This window comes from Taudactylus pleione, unplaced genomic scaffold (genome assembly GCF_031769625.1).
Source record: "Taudactylus pleione unplaced genomic scaffold, aTauple2 ptg000250l, whole genome shotgun sequence".
Lineage (NCBI taxonomy): Eukaryota > Metazoa > Chordata > Amphibia > Anura > Myobatrachidae > Taudactylus > Taudactylus pleione.
The window spans coordinates 3,931,148-3,956,701 of record NW_028284652.1 but is presented as its reverse complement, the minus strand read 5'-3'; the positions used below and the strand labels follow the sequence as shown (position 1 = coordinate 3,956,701).

The 25,554-nt window shown below is 45.4% G+C and overlaps 1 protein-coding gene across 1 annotated transcript in view; it reads left to right on the top strand.

Annotated features, from left to right (window-relative positions):
- The window catches only part of LOC148515342 (solute carrier family 22 member 6-A-like), a 99,630-nt gene that overhangs the window by 43,215 nt on the left and 30,861 nt on the right, over positions 1–25,554 (top strand). Inside the window, exons 5-8 of the mRNA XM_088480142.1 lie at positions 13,539–13,662; positions 13,752–13,867; positions 15,577–15,791; positions 15,872–15,980. Coding sequence (XP_088336268.1) covers positions 13,539–13,662; positions 13,752–13,867; positions 15,577–15,791; positions 15,872–15,980 — 564 coding nt within the window. The remainder of the gene's footprint in view (positions 1–13,538; positions 13,663–13,751; positions 13,868–15,576; positions 15,792–15,871; positions 15,981–25,554) is intronic.

The following is a 25,554-nucleotide window of genomic DNA, read 5'->3' as shown; positions in this document are numbered from 1 at the left end:
GCAACGGCAGATCCAACGTTTTTTAATTACATTTGCAAAAATCGCAAAAAAAACTTTTTACACATTGTCATTATGGGTTATTATGTGTAGAATTTTGAGGACAAAAATGTATTTATTCCATTTTGGAATAAGGCTGTAAAATAACAAAATGTGGAAAAAATGAAGCCTCGTGAATACTTTCCGGATGCACTGTATAATATACTCTAGTAAACAATATACATGGTTAATAAATATACTAAAAATAGAAAAAATTATGAAAAATAAATAAAGTGTCAGTGCAATTGTGCAAGGTGAATATTTCAGAAATAAAACTTGTGTACACACAGTATTACCACATGCAAAATAAGTTTCTTATAGTCTAAGACGATATACAGTCAGGTACATAAATATTGGGACATTGACAGAGTGTTCTTGATTTGGCCAACTGTTGTGAAGGGGTTTTTCTTCACCAGAGAAATAATTCTTCTGTCATCCACCACAGTTGTTTTCCGTGGTCTTCCGGGTCTTTGGCGTTGCTGAGCTCTCCGGTGCGTTCATTCTTTTTAAGAATGTTCCAAACAGTTGATTTGGCCACACCTAATGTTTTGTTATATCAAATTGCTACCTGTCTCTCTGGTTTATATGAAAAACAAGGGAGTGTCATCTATAACATCTTAGGCCTGTATTCAATTTGAGGCGAAAAGCCATTTCTGCGTGTTTTAGGCGGAAACTTTTCGCCGATGACGTTATTTTCACCTATTTTGATTTTACTCCGTATTCAATTTGAAAGACTTTCCGCTTAGGCGGAAAGTCAATGCAATGTAATAGGCGGAAAAGTTTTGCCTATGAATGGGAGGCGGAAAAAAGTGCAGAATTGGGGTTTTGGGGTGCAACGTTGTGGGAAGCCCCGTAGAGGCTTCAGACAGTCCCCCAAATTTAAACTGTGTCAAAAAATAAAAAAAAAACACTTAAGAAAAATATGAATGCATTTGGGGGTGTAAAAAAAAATGTTGGGGGACAAAGTTAAAAACTAGTGAACTTGACTCAGGGGGTCCCCAAGTATGCCCAAGTGTTTTTTTGATTGCAGGTGCTTGCGGAAAGTGGATTTTTCACGTTTTTTTCAACTTAACTTTAGCAACTTTTAAATATAAACCAACAAGAAAAAAGAGAAAAAAGGACTCCTTTTCCAACCCCGGGTTGGAACTGTGAACAAGCCGTTCTAGGCTAAATGCGCGTCAGGCACTACTGGGTCACGTGATGAGCACACGTGACTCCGGCACTCCGATCACACAGCGGCATGCACTTTTTCTACTGACCACCACCAGTCTCACACGTCCGGACAGCTGATCAGGTAACTGGCGCATACCCCCTGCACTGCCTAGCGCATCAGGACAGACGGCCACTGGTCCTGACAGCGCACCATTTTACATATACACACATTGCTGGACTACTGCTATTTCAGCAGATTTGATCATTTATATGAGGGAGAAAAAGATAATATACAGTACATTCTGATCTCCATTCTATTAAACTTGTGATATTTATGAACAGCAAAGCAAATCAATGTGTATTCCAATCAGTAATGTCAAATGCACATCAGATGACTCACTGATAGTTACTATCTGGATGTGTATAGCTCAGAGTGCATGCAGGCATTAGGAAATTATTTACCTTATTTAAAATAATATAATAATTTATTTACGTTTGAAATCATATGTCTAGACTGTAAACCATTGGTGATACATGAATTGTGGCTATTTGCAATAGATTATTTCAATCAACATTATTATCTCGCCTGGCTTTTTATATTTTTTATATTTTCTCACTGGAGGGATGGTTTTTCCTTGACATGTGGTATACTAATGGCAATATATTGATTTGTGGCTGTTAGTACATGACTAAACCACTATATTTAGCCTTAATAATTCACTTTCTTTACATTGGGAGAGATGCATCCCCAGTCATTTATGTGTTAAATATCTGTTTGTTAATATTGTCTGTTCATTTATAGTTGCTCTTTTTTAATTATACTTAATAAAAGTTAATTTTTAATAGGCTGGCTGGCCGAATCTCTATACCTATTTGTGTGCCCCCAATAAGAGACCTTTTTAATCGTTTTTCTTGTTGGTTTATATGTTATAAACAGACTCTGGGGAGCACCAAGGACTTACCTATTAATAGATCTGCTAGACCAAGGTCTTATGATCATTCTTGGGAGTATTTCAACAATTTGTTTATTACTTGTGCAGTCCTTTATAGGTTTTATTTTGAGAGATATATCACCTAGTCACAGCGGAAGTATATTTTTCAGTGCGGTTCCCATTCTTTTCTTGTTGCAACTTTTAAATATGCTGGCCCCCATTTTCAAGTACCACAAATTTGCTGGGATAACTTATTTTCTGGAAAAAATACTCCTGAATACTATTCTGCACCACGTATAGAAAAACGCTATTTAGCAGCTATTGAGCCCATTTAAAAACACCAAATACCTTCAGCAAGCCAAATTGGGGGGTACCATAGCTAACCCCCATGTCAGAGCAACTCTTGGGGGGTGTCAGGCTGATTTTCCCAAATCTGACAGTACTTTCCTCCTGTTCAAGTTTCGCCGTGTCCCATTTTCGCGTACTTCCATATTGAATACGGGGTAAAGCGGGCACGGCCGCAAAACTTTTCCGCATACAAAAGACTAGGGATGTGCGCCGGACCATTTTTGCCGGATTTGGATTTGGATTTGGTCCTAATTCGTCGTCCGGCTTTGGATTTGGATTTGCCAAACTGCGGTGACTGGCTTTGGATTTGGATTTGCCAAACTGCGGTGACTGGCTTTGGATTTGGATTTGGATTTTTTTACAAAAATTGACAAAAAAAGCTAAAATCACATAAATTGGTCTTTTTTTTCTTCCTAGAGTATTATTAACCTCAATAACATTAATTTCCAGTCAATTTAGACCATATCACAGCTTATAATATTGTTTTCAACATTATTGGCCAAAGGTTGCAGTGAGCTGACTGGTTACTAAGCGACAAAGCAGTGGCACAACGACACAGACACCACAGTATAAAGCACATCTATGACACATTGCCACACAGCAGTGGCAGAAATAAAAAGTAGTGCACACACCCAGTGGGTACGGCCAGCAGAGTCACAGTACTTGTTTACATAGTGGGCTACGGCCCAAGGAGTCACAGTGCACAATCTTATTCACATTACACCGCATTACACCGCACATAGGGCCTGATTCACATTACACCATAAAGTAGTGTCTCTTATTTATGTTACGACACACAGTAGTGCCCCTTTTACACAATGCCCACAGTAGTGCCCCTTTTACACAATGCCCACAGTAGCGGTGTCCCTTACACAATGCCCCCAGCAGTGGTGCCCCCTATGCAGTCCCCTTAGTAGTAGGGTCCCTTATGCAGTGCCCCCAGTAGAATGCCCCCCAGTAGTATGCCCCCCATTATCAGGCCCCCCCAGTAGTATACCCCCCATTAGCATGCCACCCAGTAGTATGCCCCCCATTAGCAGGCCCCCCCAGTAGTATGCCCCCCATTAGCATGCCACCCAGTAGTATGCCCCCCATTAGCAGCCCCCCCCCAGTTGTATGGCCCCCCAGTAGTATGGCCCCCCCAGTAGTATGCACCCCCAGTAGTAGGCTGCCCCAGTAGCAGGCCCCCCCCAGTAGTAGGCTGCCCCGGTATTAGCCTCCCCTGTAGTATGGCCCCCCCTGTAGTAGTAAGCCCCCCCAGAAGTATGCCCCCCCCAGTAGTAGTAAGCCCCCCCAGTAGTATGACCCCCCCAGTATGGCCCCCCCAGTAGTATGGCCCCTCAGTAGTATGGCCCCCCCAGTAGCAGACCCCCCCAGTAGCAGACCACCCCCCAGTAGTAAGCCCCCCCAGTAGTATAGCCCCTCAGTAGTATGGACCCCCAGTAGCAGACCCCCCCTAGTAGCAGACCCCCCCAGTAGTATAGCCCCCTCCAGTAGTATAGCCACCCCCAGTAGCAGACCCCCCAGTAGTATATCCCCCCCCCAGTAGCAGGCCCCCCCAGTAGTATGGACCCCCAGTAGCAGACCCCCCCCAGTAGCGCCCCCGGCCCTTGCACAAGTAAAAAAAAAACAACTTACCTGTATCCCCGCTCCCGCGCCGTCCGCTCTGCTGTCACACGCTGAGGAGGGAGCCGGAAGACGGAGCTTATGTGTGAGCTCCAGCAGGCTCCCTCCATGCAGCAGCCAATGAGAGTCTGTGTGACTCTCATTGGCTGCTGTAACAAACACACAGCTGCCGCTGGCGGCTGTGTGTTTGTATCTGTGTAGGGCAGAGCGCTATCACAGCGCTCTGCCCTACACAATAGGAGCCCTGATGTCGGATTCTCTAGCGAGAATCCGACATCAGGCGGCCGCCGTTCGGCCCCGAACGGGGATCCGAGTCAGGCGGGGAACACCTGAACAGGGTTCGGGTGGACTCGGATCCCCAATGTTCGGAGCAGTTCGGATTCCACAGAATCCGAACCGCTCATCTCTACAAAAGACGCAATGTAGGCGAAAAGTCTGGGAGACGGAAAAGTATCGTGGATCCGCTCTAATTGAATACGGCTCTTAGACTATAAGAAACTATATTCACCATGTATATTGTCTACTAGAGTATATTATATCTTGTATTAGTACTAAGTGAAGGCGTTCACACTGTTATACTGTATACGTCTATTGTCGATCAACGAGTTTTAATTACTCCACATACAGTATTTAAGCACTATAGTTGCTGCACATCAAGTCCACTATATATATATGTATATATATATATATATAGTGGACTATATATATATATTAGGGGTGAGCGGGTTCGGATTTCTGAAATCCGAACCCCTCCGAGCCCCCCCAATCCGAGGCCGATCCGAGTCAGGCTCGACTTTTCCCGCATGACTCGGATCTGAAATCGAGGCAAAACGTCATCATCCCGCCTTACGGGTCTCGCGGGTTTTGGATCCTATATAAGGTACCCGCATCGGTGCCATTTTCTCACTCGGCTGTGGATAGTGAAGAGGGAGGGTGGGAGTTAGGGCTGGCTGGGCTGTGTAGTGTAGTGTAGTGCAGTGTAGTGTTGTGCTGTGCTGTGCTGTGCTGTGCTGCGCTGTGCTGCTGTTGTCCATAGGGGCTGTGTCCACTCCTTCAAAGTCCATAGGGGCTGGCTGGACTGTGTTGTGCAGTCAGTTGTCCATAGGGGCTGTGTCCACTCCAAAGTCCTGTGCAGTGTCCCAGTCCTAAAGGGGTGCTGTAGTGTTGTCCAGGGGGTGCTCTGTCCATCAGGGGTGCTCCCCCAAGTGCAAAAAAAATAAATATTTTTTCTGTGTTTGTGAATTGTGTGCACTGTGGCTGCACGTGCATCAACAAAGGAGCAGCGCCAAGCGTGCGCCTGTGTCCCATAAGTAAAAGGCCGGCTGGCTTGTCCGTTAAAGGGTGCTGTAACCCTCAAAGGGCACTCCAAACAAAATAAAAAAATATTTTCTGTGTTTGTGAATTGTGTGGGCTGTAGCTGCACGTGCATCAACAAAGGAGCAGCGCCAAGCGTGCGCCTGTGTCCCATAAGTAAAGGGCCGGCTGGCTCATTCCTTAAAGGGTGGTGTAACCCACAAAGTGCACTAGTCTCCAACAAAAATAAAAAATTATTTTCTGTGTTTGTGTGCTCCTTAGCTGCACGTATATATCAATATAACATAAATGGAGGACCAAACTTTCTCCGATAAAAATAAAATAGGGAAAGATCTAGAACCACTTCCTCCTAGTGCTGAAGCTGCTGCCACTAGTCATGACATAGACGATAACATGCCATCAACGTCGTCTGCCAAGGCCGATGCCCAATGTCATAGTAGAGGGCACATACAATCCCAAATGACAAAGTTCAGGAAAATGACCTTGAAAAAAACATTTAAATCATCTGAAGAGAAACGTAAACTTGCCAATATGCCATTTACGACACAAAGTGGCAAGCAACGGCTAAGGTCTTTCCCTATGTTCATGACTAGTGGTTCAGCTTCACATGACGATGGAAGCCCTCCTCCCACTAAAAAAATCAAACGAGTTAAGCTGGCAAAAGCACAGCGAAGAACTGTGCGTTCTAAGAAGATATCACAAATCACCAAGGAGAGTCCAAGTGTGGTGGTGGTTGCGATGCCTGACCTTCCCAGCACTGAACGGGAAGAGGTGGCTCTTTCCACCATTTGCACGCCCCCTGCAAGTGCTGAAAGGAGCACCCACAGTCCACTTGCTAATATGCAAATTGAAGATGTCACTGTTGAAGTACAACAGGATGAGGATACTGGTGTAGCTGGCGCTGAGGAGGAAGTTGGCGAGGAGGATTCTGATGGTGATATGGTTTGTTTAAATCAGGCTCCGGGGGAGACAGTTGTTGTCCGTGGGATGAAAAAGCCCATCACGGTCATGCCTGGGCAGAAGACCAAACATTCCACCTCTTTGGTCTGGCAATATTTCTATCCAAATCCGGACAACAACTGTCTTGCCATATGTACCATATGTAAAGTTGAAATAAGTAGGGGTAGGGACGTTAACCACCTAGGAACATCCTCCCTTATACGGCACCTGCAGCGCGTTCATAAAAAGTTACTGTCAAGTTCAGAAACTTTGGCTAAGACCGTAAGCAGTCCAGGGACACCTAAATCCCGTTGTCCTGAGGAAGTAGGAACACCACTACTTTTACTAAACAATTGACCCTCCAACAGTTCTTAGCGAGGAGGATGAAGTACGACAGCAGTCATCCTGAAGCAAAAAGTATAACTGAGGCCTAGACTGCTATGTTGGTGTTAGACGTGCGTCCGGTATCCGCCATTAGTGCAGTGGGATTTAGACAATTGATGGAGGTAGTGTGTCCCCGGTTCCAAATCCCGTCTAGATTCCACTTCACTAGGCAGGCGATACAGAGACTGTACAGAAACATCAGAAAAAGTGTCCTCAGTGTCCTGAAATATGCGGTTGTACCCAATGTCCACTTAACCACGGACATGTGGACAAGTGGAACAGGGCAGACTAAGGACTATATGACTGTGACAGCCCACTGGGTAGATGTATCACCTTATGCAGCAACAGCAGCAGCGTCACCGGTAGCAGCATCTCAGAAACGCCAGCTCGTTCCAAGGCAGGCTACGCTGTGTATCACCGGTTTCAGTAAGAGGCACACCGCCGACAACCTCTTAGAGAAACTGAGGGAAATCAGCGCCAAGTGGCTTACCCCACTTAGACTTTCCTGGGGATTTGTGATATATGACAACGCCACCAATATTGTGCGGGCATTACATCTGGGCAAATTCCAGCACGTCCCATGTTTTGCTCACACAATAAACTTGGTGGTGCAGAATTTTCTGAAAAGCGACAGGGGCGTGCAGGAGACGCTTTGGGTGGCCCGAAAATTTTCTGGCCACTTTTGCCATTCAGCGACTGCTTGCCGAAGACTGGAGCACCAGCAAACACTCTTGAACCTGCCCCGCCATCACCTGAAGCAGGAAGTTGTGACGCGGTGGAACTCAACCCTCTATATGCTTCAGAGGATGGAGGAGCAGCAAAAGGCCATTCAAGCCTATACATCCACCTATGACATAGGCAAAGGAGGGGGTATGCACCTGACTCAAGCACAGTGGAGAATGATTTCCGTGTTGTGCAAGGTTCTCCAGCCCTTCAAACTTGCCACACGTGAAGTCAGTTCAGACACTGCCAGCTTGAGTCAGGTCATTCCCCTCATCAGCAGCTGGAGAAAGTGAAGGAGGAGCTAAGACGGAGCGATTCCGCTCAGCATGTGGGACTTGTGGATGAAGCCCTTCATTCGCTTTGCCAGGATTCCAGGGTGGTCAATCTGTTGAAATCAGACCACTACATTTTGGCCACCGTGCTCGATCCTAGGTTTAAAGCCTATGTGGTGTCTCTCTTTCCGGCCGACACAAGCCTGCAGAGGTGCAAAGACCTGCTGGTGAAAACACTGTCAGCTGAAGCGGAACGTGACACGTTAACAGCTCCTTCTTTATTTTCTCCCGCAACTGGGGCTGCCAAGAAAAAACTTAGGTATCCTAAGCAACCCACTGGCGGTGATGCAGGCCAGGCAGGACCAAGTTTGGACATCTGGTCTGGACTGAATGACCTGCCATCAATTTTTGACATGTCTACTGTCACTGCATATGATACTGTCACCATTGACAGAATGGTGGAGGATTGCATCGGTGACAGCATCCAAGTAGGCATGTCAGACAGTCCGTACCTGTACTGACAGGAAAAAGAGGCAATTTGGAGGCCCCTGTACAAACTGGCTCTATTTTACTTGAGTTGCCCCCCCTCCAGTGTGTACTCCGAAAGAGTGTTTAGTGCAGCCGGGAACCTTGTCAGCGAAAGGCGTAGGAGGTTGCTTCCACAAAATGTGGAGAAGATGATGTTCATAAAAATGAATTATCAACTCTTCCAGGGAGACCAGCCTCCAGAACGTACAGAGAGACCTGTGGTGGTGGATTCCAGTGGGGACGAGTTAATACTCTGTGAGGATGAGGATGTACACAACACTGAAGAGGGTGAGGAATCGGTGCATGAGGAGGATGAGGATGACATCTTGCCTCCGTAGAGCCAGTTTGTGCAGGGACAGATTAATTGCCAGCTTGTTTTGTGGGGGCCCAAATGAACCAATCATTTCAGCCACAGTAGTGTGGCAGACCCTGGCGCTGAAATGATTGGTTTGTTAAATTGTGCATGTCTTGTTTATACAACATATGGGTGGGTGGTCACTTCCAAGGACAATTCCATCTTGCACCTCTGTTTTTTCTTTGCATTTGCATTATGTACAGTTTGGGGCCTAGTTTTTCAAACTGCCATCCTGTCTGCCACTGCAGTGCCACTCCTAGATGGGCCACGTGTTTGTGCCGCCCACTCGTATCGCTTAGCGTAGTCATCCAGCTACCTCGGTGCAACCTTTTGGACATAAAAACACTATTGTGAGGTGTGAGGTGTTCAGAATAGACTGGAAGTGAGTGGAAATTAAGGTTATTGAGGTTAATAATAGCATAGGAGCAGAAAAATCCACAAATTCTGTGATTTTAGCTGTTTTTATGCTTTTTTTAAAAAAAAAAAAAATACAGATCCAAAACACAAAACCCAGAACCCAAAACACGGAAGGGTGGTTTTGGCAAAACCAATCCAGATCCAAAACACGAAGAAAGATCCAGATCCAAAACCAAAACACAAAAAGTGGCCGGTGCACACCCCTAATATATATATATCAAAAAAGTCCTGCTCTCTCATTTTACAAAGACATTTTCAGGGTGCTTCCAAGGACCACAAAGGCTCCTAAATAATCCAATGTATCCACTGAAGGAAGGATGCACTTGCCACTTTAAAATCATCAGTCGAATTTATTCATAATGGAACATCATAATAGCTCAAATGAAATGATGGTCGTGGTCGACGTTTCGGTTCCAATCTGAACCTTTCTCAAGACCTCAATCACTGGTACTCACAACCAACAATCAGTGTCGGACTGGGGCATGAAGGGCCCACCGGGAAAATGCAGTGGTAAGGGCTCATGCTTAAGGTTTGTGGCCAGCCATCACAGACACTTGACTATCCATTAATCAAATCTTGGTGTACAGTAGTTTCTATAGAAGGGAACCAAGCCCCATGTTGATCAGTGGTTCTGCTCCTCCAAGTAATTGACTGTCTAGAGTAACAATCTATAATTTGAGGTCTGAAACCTGACACTTAGAAGAGGAGGGTGGGCCCACAGGCAGTATTTCCCCTGTACCCCTGTGGGCCAGTCCAACCCTGTCAACAATAATAGCAGAATGATATGACATAATCTCAGTGCCAGTCCAATCAGTCCAATCAATGCTGGAAAAATACCCTAATCAGGGTGGGGCAATCAGGAACGCACAAAACGTAATGACAATTGGATCAGGGCTCAACTAGCCTTGTAAGGAGCATACAACCAAGACACCATAGAAAGCACTCAAAGCATCCAGAGTCTAGTATTGAAGGGGGATGGCTGGCAGCGAGACTGGGTGCAAACCAGTGCAAGCGCCAGCTCATACTGCAGTTATGTGCTATTATGATTTTCCATTATGAATAAATTCAACTGATGATTTTAAAGTGGAGAGTGCATCCTTCCTTCAGTGGATACATTAGATACATATATATATAACAGTCACAAAAACCAGCACTCACCTTTAGTTGTAGGCTATAGCCCAGGTGCACAAACCTAAATGGAGGATATGTAAAAAGCGCAAGGATAGGAGGCACTCCAGGACTTGTAAATGATGTAGACAGCAATACTGAATGCTAAGCAACGTTTCGGTTTATTTCAAACCGTCACCAGGCTAATGACGGTTTGAAATTAACCGAAACGTTGCTGTCTGCATCATTTACAAGTCCTGGAGTGCCTCCTATGCTTGCGCTTATATATATATATATATATATATATATATATATATATTAGCAGAGTATAACATTTACACAATACTAGGGGTTTGGGCACTGAACCTATTAGCAGAGTGTGTTTTATTGTTGGTCCCAGTTTTGCAATATAGTAGAAGCTGCCTGGAGCCCTTTGGGGTATTGCTCGGCTTTGTAGTGTGCCAGGTGTCTGGGTGTAATGGACGGCGGCAGGTGGCAGCATAAAGTGCCCTAATACATCAGTGGTAGTATAGTATACTTGCAGCAGCCTAGGATGCTGATACTGCTAGTAACTACAGGAGAGTCTCACACTTCTGTCCACTCCATATGTACACCAGGGAGAGATATGCACGAAGATGCCGCGTATGCGCAGTAGCACATGTCAGAGGTCGGGCTTGCTGACTGCACGTCGGCAGGTCCTAGAGACCACAGGATCAGCCTGTCTGCATGCTTAAATTCGTGTTTCTGCAAGTCCATATGAGACATATTTGCATAAACATGACTTTACTGTACTTAGCCTAGAACGTTCTTTCCCTCCCCCTGTCCTGCATCTCCAGACCCAGGTGGATGTAAGCGCAGATGCATGCAGGTCTGCAATTGTGCCTGTCTATATATTCATTTTCTGCTCATGATGCACATTGCAAACTGGTGCAGTAATCGCACTGTATCAGCCACAGAGTTGACATTGCAGAAACACAAGAGATGTAAAAGTCCACCTAATGTATGTTCATATTTGGGGGTAAATGTAATAGCCTGTGGACTGCGGGTTCCGTGCAAGACTGCCCTATGTGTCAAGCTGATTTTGCTTTTTAAATGACTACTACTTTAAAACATCAGATAGTCTCGCACAGAACTCGCAGATGCTTGCAGTATGCAGGCTATTATATTTACCGGATGTAGTTGGCATCCCGGCGTGCGGGATGCCGACGGTCTAAATACCGGTGCCGAAATCCCGACAGGTCGGGATCCCGGCACCAGTATCCCGACCGCCGGCATCCTGAAGGTAAGTATCGGGGTGTAGGGGGAGGTTAGGTTTAGGCACTGGGGAGGGAGTGTTAAGATTAGGGTGTGGGGAGGGGGAGGTTAGGTTTAGGCACTAGGGGGGGAGGTTAGGTTTAGGCACCGGGGAGAGGGACTTAGATTTAGGGTGCGGCGGCGGATAGGTTAGGTTTAGGCACCGGGGAGGGAGGGTTAGGGTAGGGGTACTTAAAATACTTACCAGCCATTGTTATGGCTGTTGTGATGCCGCTGTCGGTATTCTGAACAGCAGCATCCCGACAGCCGGTATTTCATACTCAACCCACATTTACCCCCTGGTGTATAATCAAAGCCATTAGGAAAAAAAAACAAGAATAATTAGCAATAAGCAGATCAGTTATTCAGGATTAACTTGTACATTTTTTAAAACTATGTGGCTGCAGCCAAGTGATGTGTTTAGCCCTGCCTGTATTCTCCACAATAGAAAAGGACATCTGCTATTAGCGAACCTTTCTACAATCTGCCCAGCAGTGTTCTGCAATCATTCACACTTCAAATAAAATGCTTACAAACAAAACAAGCCTTGTTTTATCTCAGAAATATCAAATGAATGGGAAATGTTAGCACATTAAATGTAACTGTGTGTTTAATACAGATTAATCCAGTTAGTTCACATTTAAATGCTGGAAGGCTACTATTTCCTATACCAGCATAAATGTCAACATCTATTTGATGTAAGGGATGCAATGAAAAAAAACTTTAAAGCGGCAGAGAGACACTGTAAAATAATGTGTAATAACAATACAGTACTAACTCTATATTATTTTACCACAGTATATACCAGGTACAACATGGCATAGCATAGTGCCCCTGTGCTTACTGGTGCTTGCAGTTCTACAAGTGACTGAATGCAATAACCCACATGGGTTGTCAGTGCTTGCCGGCACTCGTAGTGTTACTACTGCTTGCACTATATTATGGGGAAATTCTAATTTTTGTCAATGTGCTTCTGCATCTCTGAGAATTCTGGTAATCCACCATTGCAATTTGCCTACACACTTCTATAAAATGCAAGGGAAAATTGCCAATGTTGTTGGCCATGGAGTTCTGACTATCCGATGGCCACGGGCGCCGAGAGGGGAGGGAGACTGGTACTGATTACTGGTCTGCTGCTCCTCCCCACTCTCCCCACTGACATGTGCTAAGTTGCAGTGAGTACAGAGAGGCTCCTTTGCCAGCACCTGTTAGGAGGGGGGAGAGTGACTGCACTGATTGCCCCCCCTCGTATCGTTTTTTAAGGAGGCATGGCCATGCCTCTTTACATTAGACCATGCCCCCTTGCCAGTACCCGGGTCCAGGCAAGCTCTCTACGGCCCTGCACTTTGCGAACATCGAATTTAATGCACTCATTTGAGAGTATCACCATGGTACACAACAGTCGGGGTACCAGGAGGGTCACACTGCTACTCAACATTGGGCTTCTACTCCCTAGTTGTGGGTGCACAATCATTTTATCAAGTGATCCTCCCTAGAAGACCATGCCCAATATTGAGTGGGTCCAGCTCTTACATAATTATTGCTCATACTTTATTTTAATTTAGTCCAAGTGAGATTGGCAGGGGCTCCACCATGCACTTCTGGTTTTACCATGCTGTTTGCCCTAAACCACATGTAATTTAGGGTTTGCAAACTTCACACCTCAAATGTGGTTTCAGTATTCAGCCTCCAAATGGCAGATAGTACCTCTGATGTATGGCGTTAAAATCTTCCTCCTTTGTATTATTTCTGGTATGTACTGTACAAACGCATTGATGTGAAATATAAATCAGTAAGTATGTAAGGAATTAAACAGTGAGTTGTGAAATCTTATTAAGATACACTTTGTAATAGCAGAATTATGATTTCAATCAAAATGTGCACATTTGTACATCTACATACAACAAGGGGCATCATTTATGATGCTAACTTAAGACCTGATACAGAGTAACACGTAAATATATACCGCTAAATCACCTGATTCATGACAGTTCCTGCAACTTGCTGGCTATTGCCTAAGGTCCTATAACTGCATACAGAAGCCTCTAACCCTTGGGTTATTATAGAAGTAATATGTATGACAATATACACTGTGGCTAATCTGCTGCACAGGTGGTTCTCTGAATCTGCTCGCTGGCTCGTTCTCTCTGGTAATCCCACAAAGGCTGTCAGTGCAATGAAGAGAGTAGCCAAGTACAACAGAAAGACGGAAGCGGCTGAGAACATAACACTGGAGGTAATGTAGTACATAGGGAGAATGTTGTCTATTATTTCACCCTTTTTATGCCTTTGTACTGTACATGTCTTCATTTATTCTCCTTATAGACACTAAAAGCTGACATGGTGAAAGAGATGGCTTGTATGAAAACATCCTATTCAGTTTTTGATTTGTTTCGAACTAGTCTCATGCGGAAGATATCCTTTGCCATCTCCTTTCTTTGGTAAGAAGGCCTCATCCCTTGTCTCAAAATATGTTGACGTTATAGACCATAAAGAAACTAGCGGAGCCATTGGTTAAAGTACAAATACCAGAACTCAGACCGTATATAAATTAGTTGTAGAAAACATAATAATAACATGCTGAAAACAAGTTCCCATTATAGGCCCTATTAAAGCGGTTCAGCTGTGTTTATAGTTGGAAAAGCTCAGTAATATACTGTAGCAAGATTTATGTCCAGAGATCCTCAAAAAGAAGACTCCAGCTGGCATCCAGATAAATGCAGAAAAGATCTAACAAATTGGGCATGACGATAAATAGATGTATTATAGCCTAGGTGCTGTAAGATGGCCTTTTTGGCCTTCATCGCTCTGGATATTTCGGAAGCTCAGTCTTTTATGTAGTGAGAGAGATTTGGGTCCTAGTGGGAAGCTTTGGTAGACAAAAGCCTTAGGGCGGGATGTACTAAGTGTCGCCTGTCTTCGGGTACATACTGTGGCTCATTACCATGGTATGTACCTAGAATATGGCTCTCACGATAAGAGCTGTCCTTGCGATGACTCCGGTCAGAGGGACTTCCAGGTATAACACAAAGAAGTCCCCCTGCTGTCCTTCTGGGCATGCGCAGAAGGCTGCGGGCAGCGGGGGTGATGAAGGATCCGACCGGATCCCTCCTAAGTAAGCGTGACGCGATAATAAGCCCATAGGCTTCTATAGGGTAACACCACCTGAAAGGGGCGTTACCCATTGGGATTGCATTCCAGTGCTTAGTACATATTCCGTATAGATATGGGGTATGCGGTAAAACCCTGAAAATGCCATTTTCGAGGGTTTTACCGCATTTTCGCCCTAGTACATCCCGCCCTTATAGAGATACTTTCCACGGCATTGCAATTAAGGATAGCTGAGGACTATTGTTCCCCAATGGGCCTAATGGCCCTGGGAGTTGGGAATAAAGGGAGCTTCTTCTTATGGGATTTAATACACAATCTCTTTTGTAGCACAGAGCACAAAACGCAGAGTACCATGACATGGGGAAAAAAGAATTGCCCATACGTGATATTTGTGCTTACAAATGGTTACAACACTAAGAAATGGTTGTAGCCTCTTTTAATGTTGCACTTTCTACAGTACGCGCACTTAGCAGTGCATAGCTTGGACAAACAGAGACTAAAAACAGCCCTTGCATACAAGACACACCATCCTACGTCTGTATGCCCAATTAAAGAAATGTTTTATCAGTGTTACTGCCAGCCAGTACACCACTAGAAGCTACATTTAGTCTGTACAATAGCTTCACCTTATGACTGCATTAAAAGTATAACAAATTTATCTTTCCCAGGAGATCCCACTAATTTGTGGAGGGAATCAACAAGTGATTCAGTATATCAATTATTCCATCAATAAATAATTAGCTGCAGTAGCCCAACGTGAGCTTGTGGTGTACTAAAAGCATGTCTGAGCGGCTGGCTGAGGCAGAGAATTCTCTTTTTTTTAAGTTTGGGAATCCAGACCAATCCACTGATACACTCATATAGGGAGACAGGTTGTTCATCTGTAATCTATATAACTTATGTAAGTGTGTAGGTCACAATATCTAAGCATCCATACTGTAGAGCAGACTGTTTCACAAGGCATTGCAATGTTTGGATCACATGTTTATTAAATAAAAAAAATATATGAACAAGCTGCCAATTTTCATTCTTTTCCCAGGTTCTCCACTAGTTTTTCCTACTATGGTTTGGCGATGGATTTACAAAAATTTGGTGTCAGCATCTATCTTATTCAGGTTATCTTTGGAGCTGTTGATTTCCCAGCCAAGCTAATTTCAACTATATGCATGATCTACATTGGTCGGAGAGTCACACAGTTCTTCTCCCTAGTCCTTGGAGGACTGGCTATATTGGCAAACATCTTTGTACCCAATGGTAAGAGACACATGAAGCTATTTGCATGTTCTAGAAGTGTCTCTCTATAGATGAAAATCTAATTTGTTTTTTGTTTTTAGACCTTCAGATATTGAGAGCCAGCCTGGCAGTATTTGGAAAGGGCTGTTTGGCTGCTTCATTTAGTTGTGTTTTTCTTTTCACCACAGAATTGTATCCTACAGTCATCAGGTGAGTGTAGTATAAAAATTAGAGATGTACACTGACCCCCGTGTTTTGGTTTTGGTTCTAAATCATCTTTGTATCTTAGTTTTGGCAAAACCATCCTCGAGTGTTTCGGTTTTGAGTCTAGATTTCCTTAAAAGTTTATAAAAACAGCTAAAATAATGTAATTTGGACCTATTTTGTTGCTACAGTATTGCTAACCTCAATAACATTAATTTCCAGTCAATTTGTATTCACCAATATTGGCCAAAGGCTGCAGAGCAGTGGTACATACACATGGCAGTTTAAATGGATATAGCATATGTAGGACACATAGTGGTACGACAGTGGAAGACAGGATGGCAGTGATTAATAATTTACAAGTATTCACATTAATTGTACGGGAGCATAGTGATGATAATCGCGTAGAAACTTGCAACCTTGTTTTCATGCAGTCAGAATTTTGCTTTGTATTAATATGATTTTGATTCAGGGCCAAAACCCCTAATAAAGCACAGTAATAATAATATATGCTGCCTGACAAACATACACAGTCTTGGCAAAGTCCATAATGAAAAGTGGTGCATGATAGAATTGTCATTTGGTCCCCCCACCCACCCTTATGTTTTATACTAAAATGGATATGCACAGTTTAACAAACCAAGCACTTCAGCAACAGAGTCTGCCACTTTTGTGGCTGAAGTGCTTAGTTTGTTTGGGCCCCCACAAAAGAAAACATCTTGGTGAATTGATTAAACCAAGCATCCCCACAGTTGGTAAATGGCATTATCATCCTCACCCTCATCACTCTTGTTAATATCAATATCACACAATATTAGCTCATTTCCACTGGAATTCAACATATAGTCTGTTTATTGCAACTGAGCCTCAAAGATCTTCCTCATATAATTTATAGTTCATTTTGAGGAACATCAGTTATTTTTTTAAATTTTTGGAAGTAGCTTTCTATGCCAATCACTCACAAAGTTCCTGGCTATACAAAACACTCTTTCTGAGTACACACTGGAGTTAGGGCAGCTTAATTACACCACAGTTAGTTTGTACAAGGGGCTCTAAATTGCCTTTTTTTTCTCCCAATATTCAATGGGACTGTGTAAGATGCAAATTTGTACATTATCATTAAAGTAATCCTCCACCAATCTATTGATGCTTACGGTATCAGTTTAAGTCACGTTAGAGGTGTCCATAATTGTGGGCAATTCTTTAAGCCTGACCAGATGTCATAATGTTTCACTCTGGTACACTGAGTTGACTCATCAACACCACCATTGGGTCTCTTGGAAACTGAAGCAGGAGATGTTGTCATGTCATGTGCCACTTGAGCTGTCCACTTGCTCGCAAGGAGTTCTTTGCATCTCTTAAGATCTGTGTCAGTTGGAAAGAAAGACATTACATAGGACCTAACACTAGGATCAAGCATGGTTGCCAAAATGTACTGATCCAATTGCAAGATGATACAAACCCTTTGGTCCTGGCAAAGCGTTAAAAAACTGATCTACAAGTTCAACATACTTAGTGAAATCACTTAGTTTTATCTCCTCCTTCAAATTCACTAGCTGCTTTTCCAGTAGTATCATTAAGGGTATGTTCTGATCCACTTCATTGGTTACAATTTCAAATGGTTTTAGTAGCTTTCGTAAAATTGAGAGTATTCTCCACTGTGCTGGACTAAGGTACCATGTTCAACTCTCCCTATCTCATGACTTGATGTGTATGTTCCTCCAGTCGCTGGAGCATATAAAGAGTGGAATTCCACTTGGTTACTACCTTTTGCTTCAGTTGTGTCATGGCAAATATAACTGTTTTTGCAGCTGCCGCAATCTTGTACATATGGTTGCTGAATGCAGTTTTATTAAAAGACTAGAGATTTTAGTTGACACCAAGAAAAAAAATATATTTTTTGCACTTATTTTTGAGGTGCAGCTCATGGGAACACGTCCACACCCAGTAACTACAGTATTATATGCTGCCTCTCAAAAACACACACTCATGTCATGAGTTCTCTTGGATTACCCTTACAAGTGTGTATTTCAGAGATGTGATGCACAAGTGGATTGAAACAGTAGCTGTTTTATTAAACACTTGAGGGTGAGACAGAGACCAGGGTTTACAGAGGATATTCTGAGAATGTTAGGTTCGCACACAGCAATATACAGCAGCATGGATGGTGCAACAGTATCAGGATAATGACAGCACAAAACAGTTCAATTATGAAAAGTCCAGAATTACAGTAATAAAACAGTACTGCAGGCAGGGATTAATACAGGGACATTTCTATAATGGCTCCAGGGGGACCCACATCGCACACCCTGCACCCATATTTTTAATACTTACCTCCCACATCGGCACCGGTGTCAGCGCTGTCAAAATCGCCTGGAAAATGGCAGCCGTGGACATTTTCCTAGCGCTTTGTGCATGCGCAGTAGGAAAAACATTGGGAAAATGTCCACGGTGCCATTTACCCGGTGACCTGTGCATGCGCTGTAGTGCCCAGAGTTTACCGGCGCGGCACTGTGCTCAGTGCGCTGCCAGCTGCCGAAGAGAGAGGAGGGGGCCCTGACAGAGACTGTACACAGGCCCCTCCTCTCTTGAAATGCCCCTGGGTTAATAGCTGAGCAGCAGCAGATTACCCACACTGAGGAAAAACTAAGGACAGTCTATGAACACTTTCCACTAGAATGCAGAATAAATGTAGACTTCTCTGGCGGAGATTGGCACTGCCAAGCTGGATGAACACATAGACAGGAACTGCTGGATGTGCAGAAACTGGTTTAACTTGTAGCACTGTAGACAGGTATAGTGGATGTGTTGCAGCTTGCAAAACCATAGACAGGTACAGCAGGTATAGGAGGATGTGCTGAGACTGGAGTAACGTGTAATGCAGTGTAACAGAATAGCAGATTTGACTTGCAATGTAATATAACGGGATGTAGTCAGCATCCTGACAGTCAGGATGCCGATGGCCACAATACAGACAGCAGCATCCCGACTTTCAGAATCCCCAGATGGTGGAGGTAAGTATTAGGGTCAAGGGGAGAATTAGGTTTAGGGACGGGTTAGGGTTAGGCACTGGGAGGATGAACAGGGTTAGGCTGCGGGAGGGGAGGGTCAGGGTAAGGGTTATAATACTTACAGAAATCTGTCTGGGTTCTACCTGCCAGGTGCCGCTCTCTGACGTTGGCATCCTCACCATCAGGATCCCGTACCCAACCCAATATAGCAAGATAGCAGACTTGACTTGTATTGCAGTATAGACTGTGGCAATAAGGCAAAGTCCTGTAATATGGAAATCACTTGAAGGGCTAATGAGTACAGCCACACATACACACTGGAGTAGCACGGATTGCAATGTTGCAGACTGGCCTGTGAGACCACCAATGGAGGAAGAGTGGTACTGCCGTTGTAACATCTAGGACACAGGTTCTCAAACTTGGTCGTCAGGACCCCAAACAGTGCATGTTTTCCAGCTCTCCTCCCAGAATCACAAGTTAAATAATTAGCTTCACCTGTGAATCTTTTAAGATGTGTCAGTGACTAAAGAATTCACCTGTGCACCTGCTGGGTGACCTGGAAAACGTGACCTGAGAACCACTGATCTAGTAGAGAGAATATGCTTTATATTTCATTATAAAATACACGAGAAAACAATGCCTTTTTTGCACTTATTATTTTTTGGGGCGCAGCTGACGGGGACACAAACACACCCGTAAGTACAATAATAACACACACTCTAATACTTAGAAAATGATTTAAATTGACGACTGGAGATTTTTTTAGACTCCAGGAAAAATAATGTTTTTTTTCCACTTATAATTTTTTGGGGTGCAGCTGACGAGGACACGAACACACCCATAAGTACATTAATATACACTGTCTCTCAAAAACACACACTCCAGTAGAAAGAATAAGATTTACATTGAATTATAAAAGACTAAAGACAAAAAAAAAATGCCTTCTTTGTTTGTTCGGGAAAATAGGACTTCTGTCGTGCAGCTCACTCAGGCACAGCACAAGCTTACATTCTAAAACGGGAGGGGAAGACAAATAGGGATGACACAGATGGGGAGGAAAGTGTATGTATCAGGGAGTTAGAATGACAGCTGGAAGGCTTTGATTCCGACGCCAGTGTTCTCTCGGTAATCGGGATTCCGGCATCGAGATTTTTGCAGTCGGCATCCCGATCGTCGGTATATTAACCGCATCCTGCTACTAGTGTCTGATAAACACACAGTAGCTTGTTTGCAATTTGTGTTACACTCGATTGCAATTGCTGGTTGGTGTGTCGTGTGACAAACAAGGTGAAACACACATACATTACAGTGACAAAAATGCCTGCACCTGAAGTCACCCCTTCTAGTCACTCCATCTGCCCATTACAAATCTCTGTCCTAATGACGTTTTTTTGAAGAACAACTACAGCCCACACCTTCTCCCTGCACTCTGCTGTGTGAAATGGCACCTGATCACAAGGAGGGACTGTTATATGCAATCCAAAACACGCGAGATCCAAGATTTCCGTGAAAATTACGTTATTTCTAAGATCCAAACTTGGGGCCTGAGTTAGATACAATCGTGACTGCGATATCTCACGGATCGCAATTGCGAAAATATGCTAATGACTCACTTGCTGTCCAGGGCTTAGAGATGCCCACTGAAAGCAACTCACACCTGCCACTCACACAAAAAAACATAAGGAAACACCAGAAACATCATTTGCAGATCCGGTGGTCATCAGCCTTCTGAGTCTGCCGGGATATGGCGGGTCTCCGGACACACAGAGGGCTCTCCAGCTGCCAGCAAGAATGCAGTGGCTAATTTATGCACGTGGTGAAAATGGCGTTTAAACAGTCCGACACGCCTGCATTTTTCTAACCACACCCCATTATCTCCCCCAAACGCTGTCTACCTGTTACTCACTTTGTGAGTGAATATTCTGTGTGAGCATAATTGAAATTCAATTGCTGCACGCTCAATCGCTCAATCTGCGTAAATATCGACATTTAACCCACAATTCTCTAATTAAAATAACACAGGGCCTGATTCCGTAAGGAATGCGGGTGAGAGAATGCATGGAGCCGGCTGCTGCGAGAATATGCTAATCAATGCATATGTACGGCAACCGCAGCATAAGATGCAGACGCCCAGCACTACATAATGCTTTTCCTTTACTCAAAGCCTGAGTAGTCCGCAAGACAGCGGAAATATTGGTAACATCAAGAACCATCGGACCCATACGCACAATAGTGATTGACCTGAGCTTGCGCAGGATTTTGCCCACTTCCTGCGTTCATCGAGTGGTCTGCCTTAATTGTGCACTCCCCTGTAACGGCGCCCCAGTGCATAGGCACACCTGCGTTCGCCCGCCCACCCCCTCGTCACCACCCACAAATGGCACTTCCTGACAATCACCTTGTTGTGAGTCTGCGTTGCCTCTGCGTACGCAGTTCTGACCGCAGGGTCTGGCTTGCGCATGCGCAGTTCGAACTAATCGACAGATTGCCTGCGTATTAGCAACTGCCTTCTTTGCTGAATCAGGCCCACAGTGTTTTGCATTGCTGTCTCAGAACAGTAGGGCCTTGGGGCCCAATTCAGACCCACTCGCAAGCGCACAGCGCTCTCAAGCGGGTCGATGTTTGCCCCCTGCGCATGCGCCACGTCCTATGTGCGTGTGCACGAGCCCCAGCGAGCGACTGAAGTTCAGTCGATTCGGGGCTCGCTACAAGATGGTGCGGCTATCGACGTTGATTGACAACTCGCCCTGTTTTGTAGGCGGGTTGAAGGGTTGAGCGATAATCGCGACCATCTCCAGGCTGCTCGCAAAAGCTGTGGGTGATTACCCACAGCTTAGTGAGAGGCCTGAAGAAAAAAAAAATCTCTGCCCTGATTCAGAGCGAGAGCTCGCCAGCAGCGAGCGGCTCTGAATCAGGCCCTTGGTTTGAAATCTGACTGTAGCACTGTCAGTGTGGAGTTTGTATGTGCCCTCAGCAGAGGGCGGATTGCCTGTAGGCCACAGCTGGAGTTTTGCTGGTGGGCCAGAGAGTTTTGCGGCCGTTGGAACTTATCTGTTTTTTTTTTTTAATATGTGCCCTGTAAGCGCTGTTCGGGAGCTGGCCCCCAGCGTATGACAACTAGAGAGAGAGAGCTGGAGGGAGGCCCTGCCATCAATCCTGACTCCTCACAGCTCTGTGATGGTGGGTGGCTGCATGCCTGGGCTGGCGCTGGGCATAACAGACTCTCTTCTCACCAGGGCGGTCTGACCTCTCCCCCCCTCTCCCCGCACCTACGGAAAAGTCTCCACAGACACTGGCCATAAAGTGAGGCAGCCACTTACAGATCCCAGCCGCAGCCACATCAGGGAGATGGAGACTCGGTGCGGTTTGTTTAGGAGGCAGCTGTCAGCATGTGCGGTTCTGGAGAACGTGTGCGGGATCAGGCATGCCGTCTACTGGAACAGCAGCAAGCCTAGGTCAGTGCTCCCATCCAGCGCCGTATCTGGATGGCAGTGCGCCATGTGCAGCACTGCTGCCCCTCTCGCTCCCTCTCCGCCCCCCTCCTCCCCTGTGCGCTTACCTTTTCTTCCAGGGGGTGGGATCCTGTGCTGACGTTCTTGTGCGCCGCGCACCACTGCCGAAGGTCTCTTCCTGCAGACATTTGGTGCCAGGAAATGTGTGGCCGGTGCCGCTGGAGGATTCCGCTCTGTGTGGAGGCACCGGCCGCACCACCCTCCCTACGGCCCTGCTCCCATCCCCCCAGCCCAGTGCCCCCCCATTTCACTGACCCCCACCCAGTCTCTTCCACTTCTCCAGCCCAAGGTCCTTTACCATCTATAACTGATCCCCCAAATGCCAGTGTATCTCATCTAACCAGCCCAGTGTCTCCACCCCCCTTGCCATCCAGCTCAGTGCCCCCCATAGCACTGTTCTCCATCCAACCCAGTGTCACCCTCATATATCACTCCCCCCCTCATCCATCTCACTGTCTCAATATCTGGGAACACTGCCGCCAGGAGGCTTGCCTGCCTTTCCGAGGGGCCCGGGAGTGGCACCCGATTTTCGGGAGGCTCCCGGACAAATTGGCAGGGTAGGCAAGTATGGATACAGGGCCTGATTCAGAGCCGAACGCTCTGACCAGAGCGCTCGCTCTGAATCAGGGCCATCCTCCATGAAAATGGAGCGGCCTCCTGGCCGCTCGTATAGCTGTGGGTGACCACCCACAGCATATGCGAGAGGCCAAAAAGATGGTCGCGATGGTCTTGACCATCACTACCATCGGACTTGCGACGGAGACCCTGCAGTAGGGTCTCCCTGCCACAAGCCCTGGAGTGATTTTGGCTCTATCAGAGCCAAAATCACTCCCACTGACATCACTAGTGATGTCAGTGGGGCCGGCTTCAGACGGTAGGCGTTCCCATGGGCCTCCGTCTGGCCGCCACGCCCCTGGCACGCACACAAAAGGGGGCGTGCTGTCAATCAACATCGACAGCACGCCCCCTTTGGTGCGAGACCCGGAGCGATGGAAAGCCCGTCGCTCCCCGGGTCTCGCGCATGCGCACGAAGGAGCTCCCTCCGTCGTGCGCATGCGCAGTGGGGAACATCGACCCACTTGCGAGCGTACTGCCGCTCGCGAGTGGGTCTGAATGACCCCCACAGTTTCCTGCTTCAGTGTTTTTAGACCTTTTTGTCAGATGTTACTATGGTATACTGAAGTAAAATTACAAGCAATTCATAAGTGTCAAAGGCTTTTATTGACAATTACATTAAATTTATGAAAATAGTCAATATTTGCAGTGTTGATCCTTCTTTTTCAAGACCTCTGCAATTCTCCCTGGCATGCTATCAATCAACTTCTGGGCCACAAACTGACTGGTGGTCGCCCGTTCTTGCCTAATCAATGCTTGTAGTTTGTCAGAATTTGTAGGTTTTTGTTTGAACACCCGCCTCTTGAGGATTGACCACTAGTTCTCAATAAGGGGTGTTTTCTGGCCATGGACCCAAAATTTCGATGTTTTGTTCCCCAAGCCACATAGTTATCCCTTTTGCTTTATAACAAGGTACCCCATCATGCTGGAAAAGGCATTGTTTGTCACCAAACTGTTCTTGGATGGTTAGGAGAAGTTGCTCTTGGAGGATGTTTTGGTACCATTCTTTATTCATGGCTGTGTTCTTAGGCAAAATTGTGAGTGAACCTACTTCCTTTGCCCTTGGCTGAGAAGCAACCCCACACATGAATGATCTCAGGATGCTTTACTGTTGGCATGACATAGGACTGATGATAGCGCTCACCTTTCCTTCTCCGGACAACCATTTTTCTAGATGCCCCAAACAATCTGAAAGGTGATTCATCAGAGAAAATAACTTTACCCCAGTCCTCAGCAGTCCAATCTCTGTACCTTTTGCAGAATATCAGTCTGTCCCTGATGTTTTTCCTGGTGAGAAGTAGCTTATTTGCTGCCCTTCTTGACACCAGGCCATCCTCCAAAAGTCTTCACCTCACTGCGCGTGCAGATTCACTCGGACCTGCCTGCTGCAATTCCTGAGCAAGCTCTACAGTGGTCGTGCTTTGATCCCACAACTGAATCAACTGTAGGAGACGGTCCTGTCGTTTGCTGGACATTCTTGGGTGCCCTGAAGCCTTCTTCACAACTATTGAACATCTCTTCTTGAACTTCTTGATGATCCGATAAATGGCTGATTTAGGTTTAATCTTACTAGCAGCAATATCCTTGCCTGTGGAGCTCTTTTTGTGCAAAGAAATGATGACTGCACGTGTTTCCTTGCTGGTAACCATGGTTAACAGAGGTATAACAATGATTTCAAGCACCACCCTCCTTTTAAAGCTTCCAGTCTGTTATTCTAACTCAATTAGCATGACAGATTGATCTCCAGCCATGTCCTCGTCAACATTCTCATCTGTGTTAATGAGAGAATCACTGACATGATGTCAGCTGGTCCTTTTGTGGCAGGGCTGAAATGCAGTGGAAATGTTGTTTTTGTAATTAAGTTCATTGTCATGGCAAAGAGGGACTTTGCAATTAATTACACTTCATCTGACCACTCTTCATGATATTCTGGAGTATATGCAAATGCCATCATAAAAACTGAAGCAGCAGACTTTGTGAAAACCAATACTTGTGTCATTCTCAAAACCTTTGGCCATGGCTGTAAAGTGTGGTGGGCCCAGGTGCAAGAATATGCTTTGGGCCTCCCCCCATTCCAGGCACCCCGCACCCCAACATCTGACATAAACCCACAGAAAGAAAACAAGAGACGTTAGTACCTTGTTGTATTGTTTACTTCCTTCAAGCATGTGATGTGAGGTGGGGAATCATACAGCAATGGTCATTGGTCACTGCTGCTTCACCAGCATCCTTAATAAAGCACATATTGTATGCAGAAAATCAGCTTTGTTAAACTTTTTTTTTTTGCCTACCTAGTCTTGCTGCTGTGCAGGGAAATGGATGCCTATGCTTCTCTGATCCTCTATCTCCTTCCACCCACAGTAGGCACCGGGGCGGTCACGAGATCGTGACGTGACCAACTCACATCCCCGGTGCCCAATAACATCATTCCACTCGTTTCCT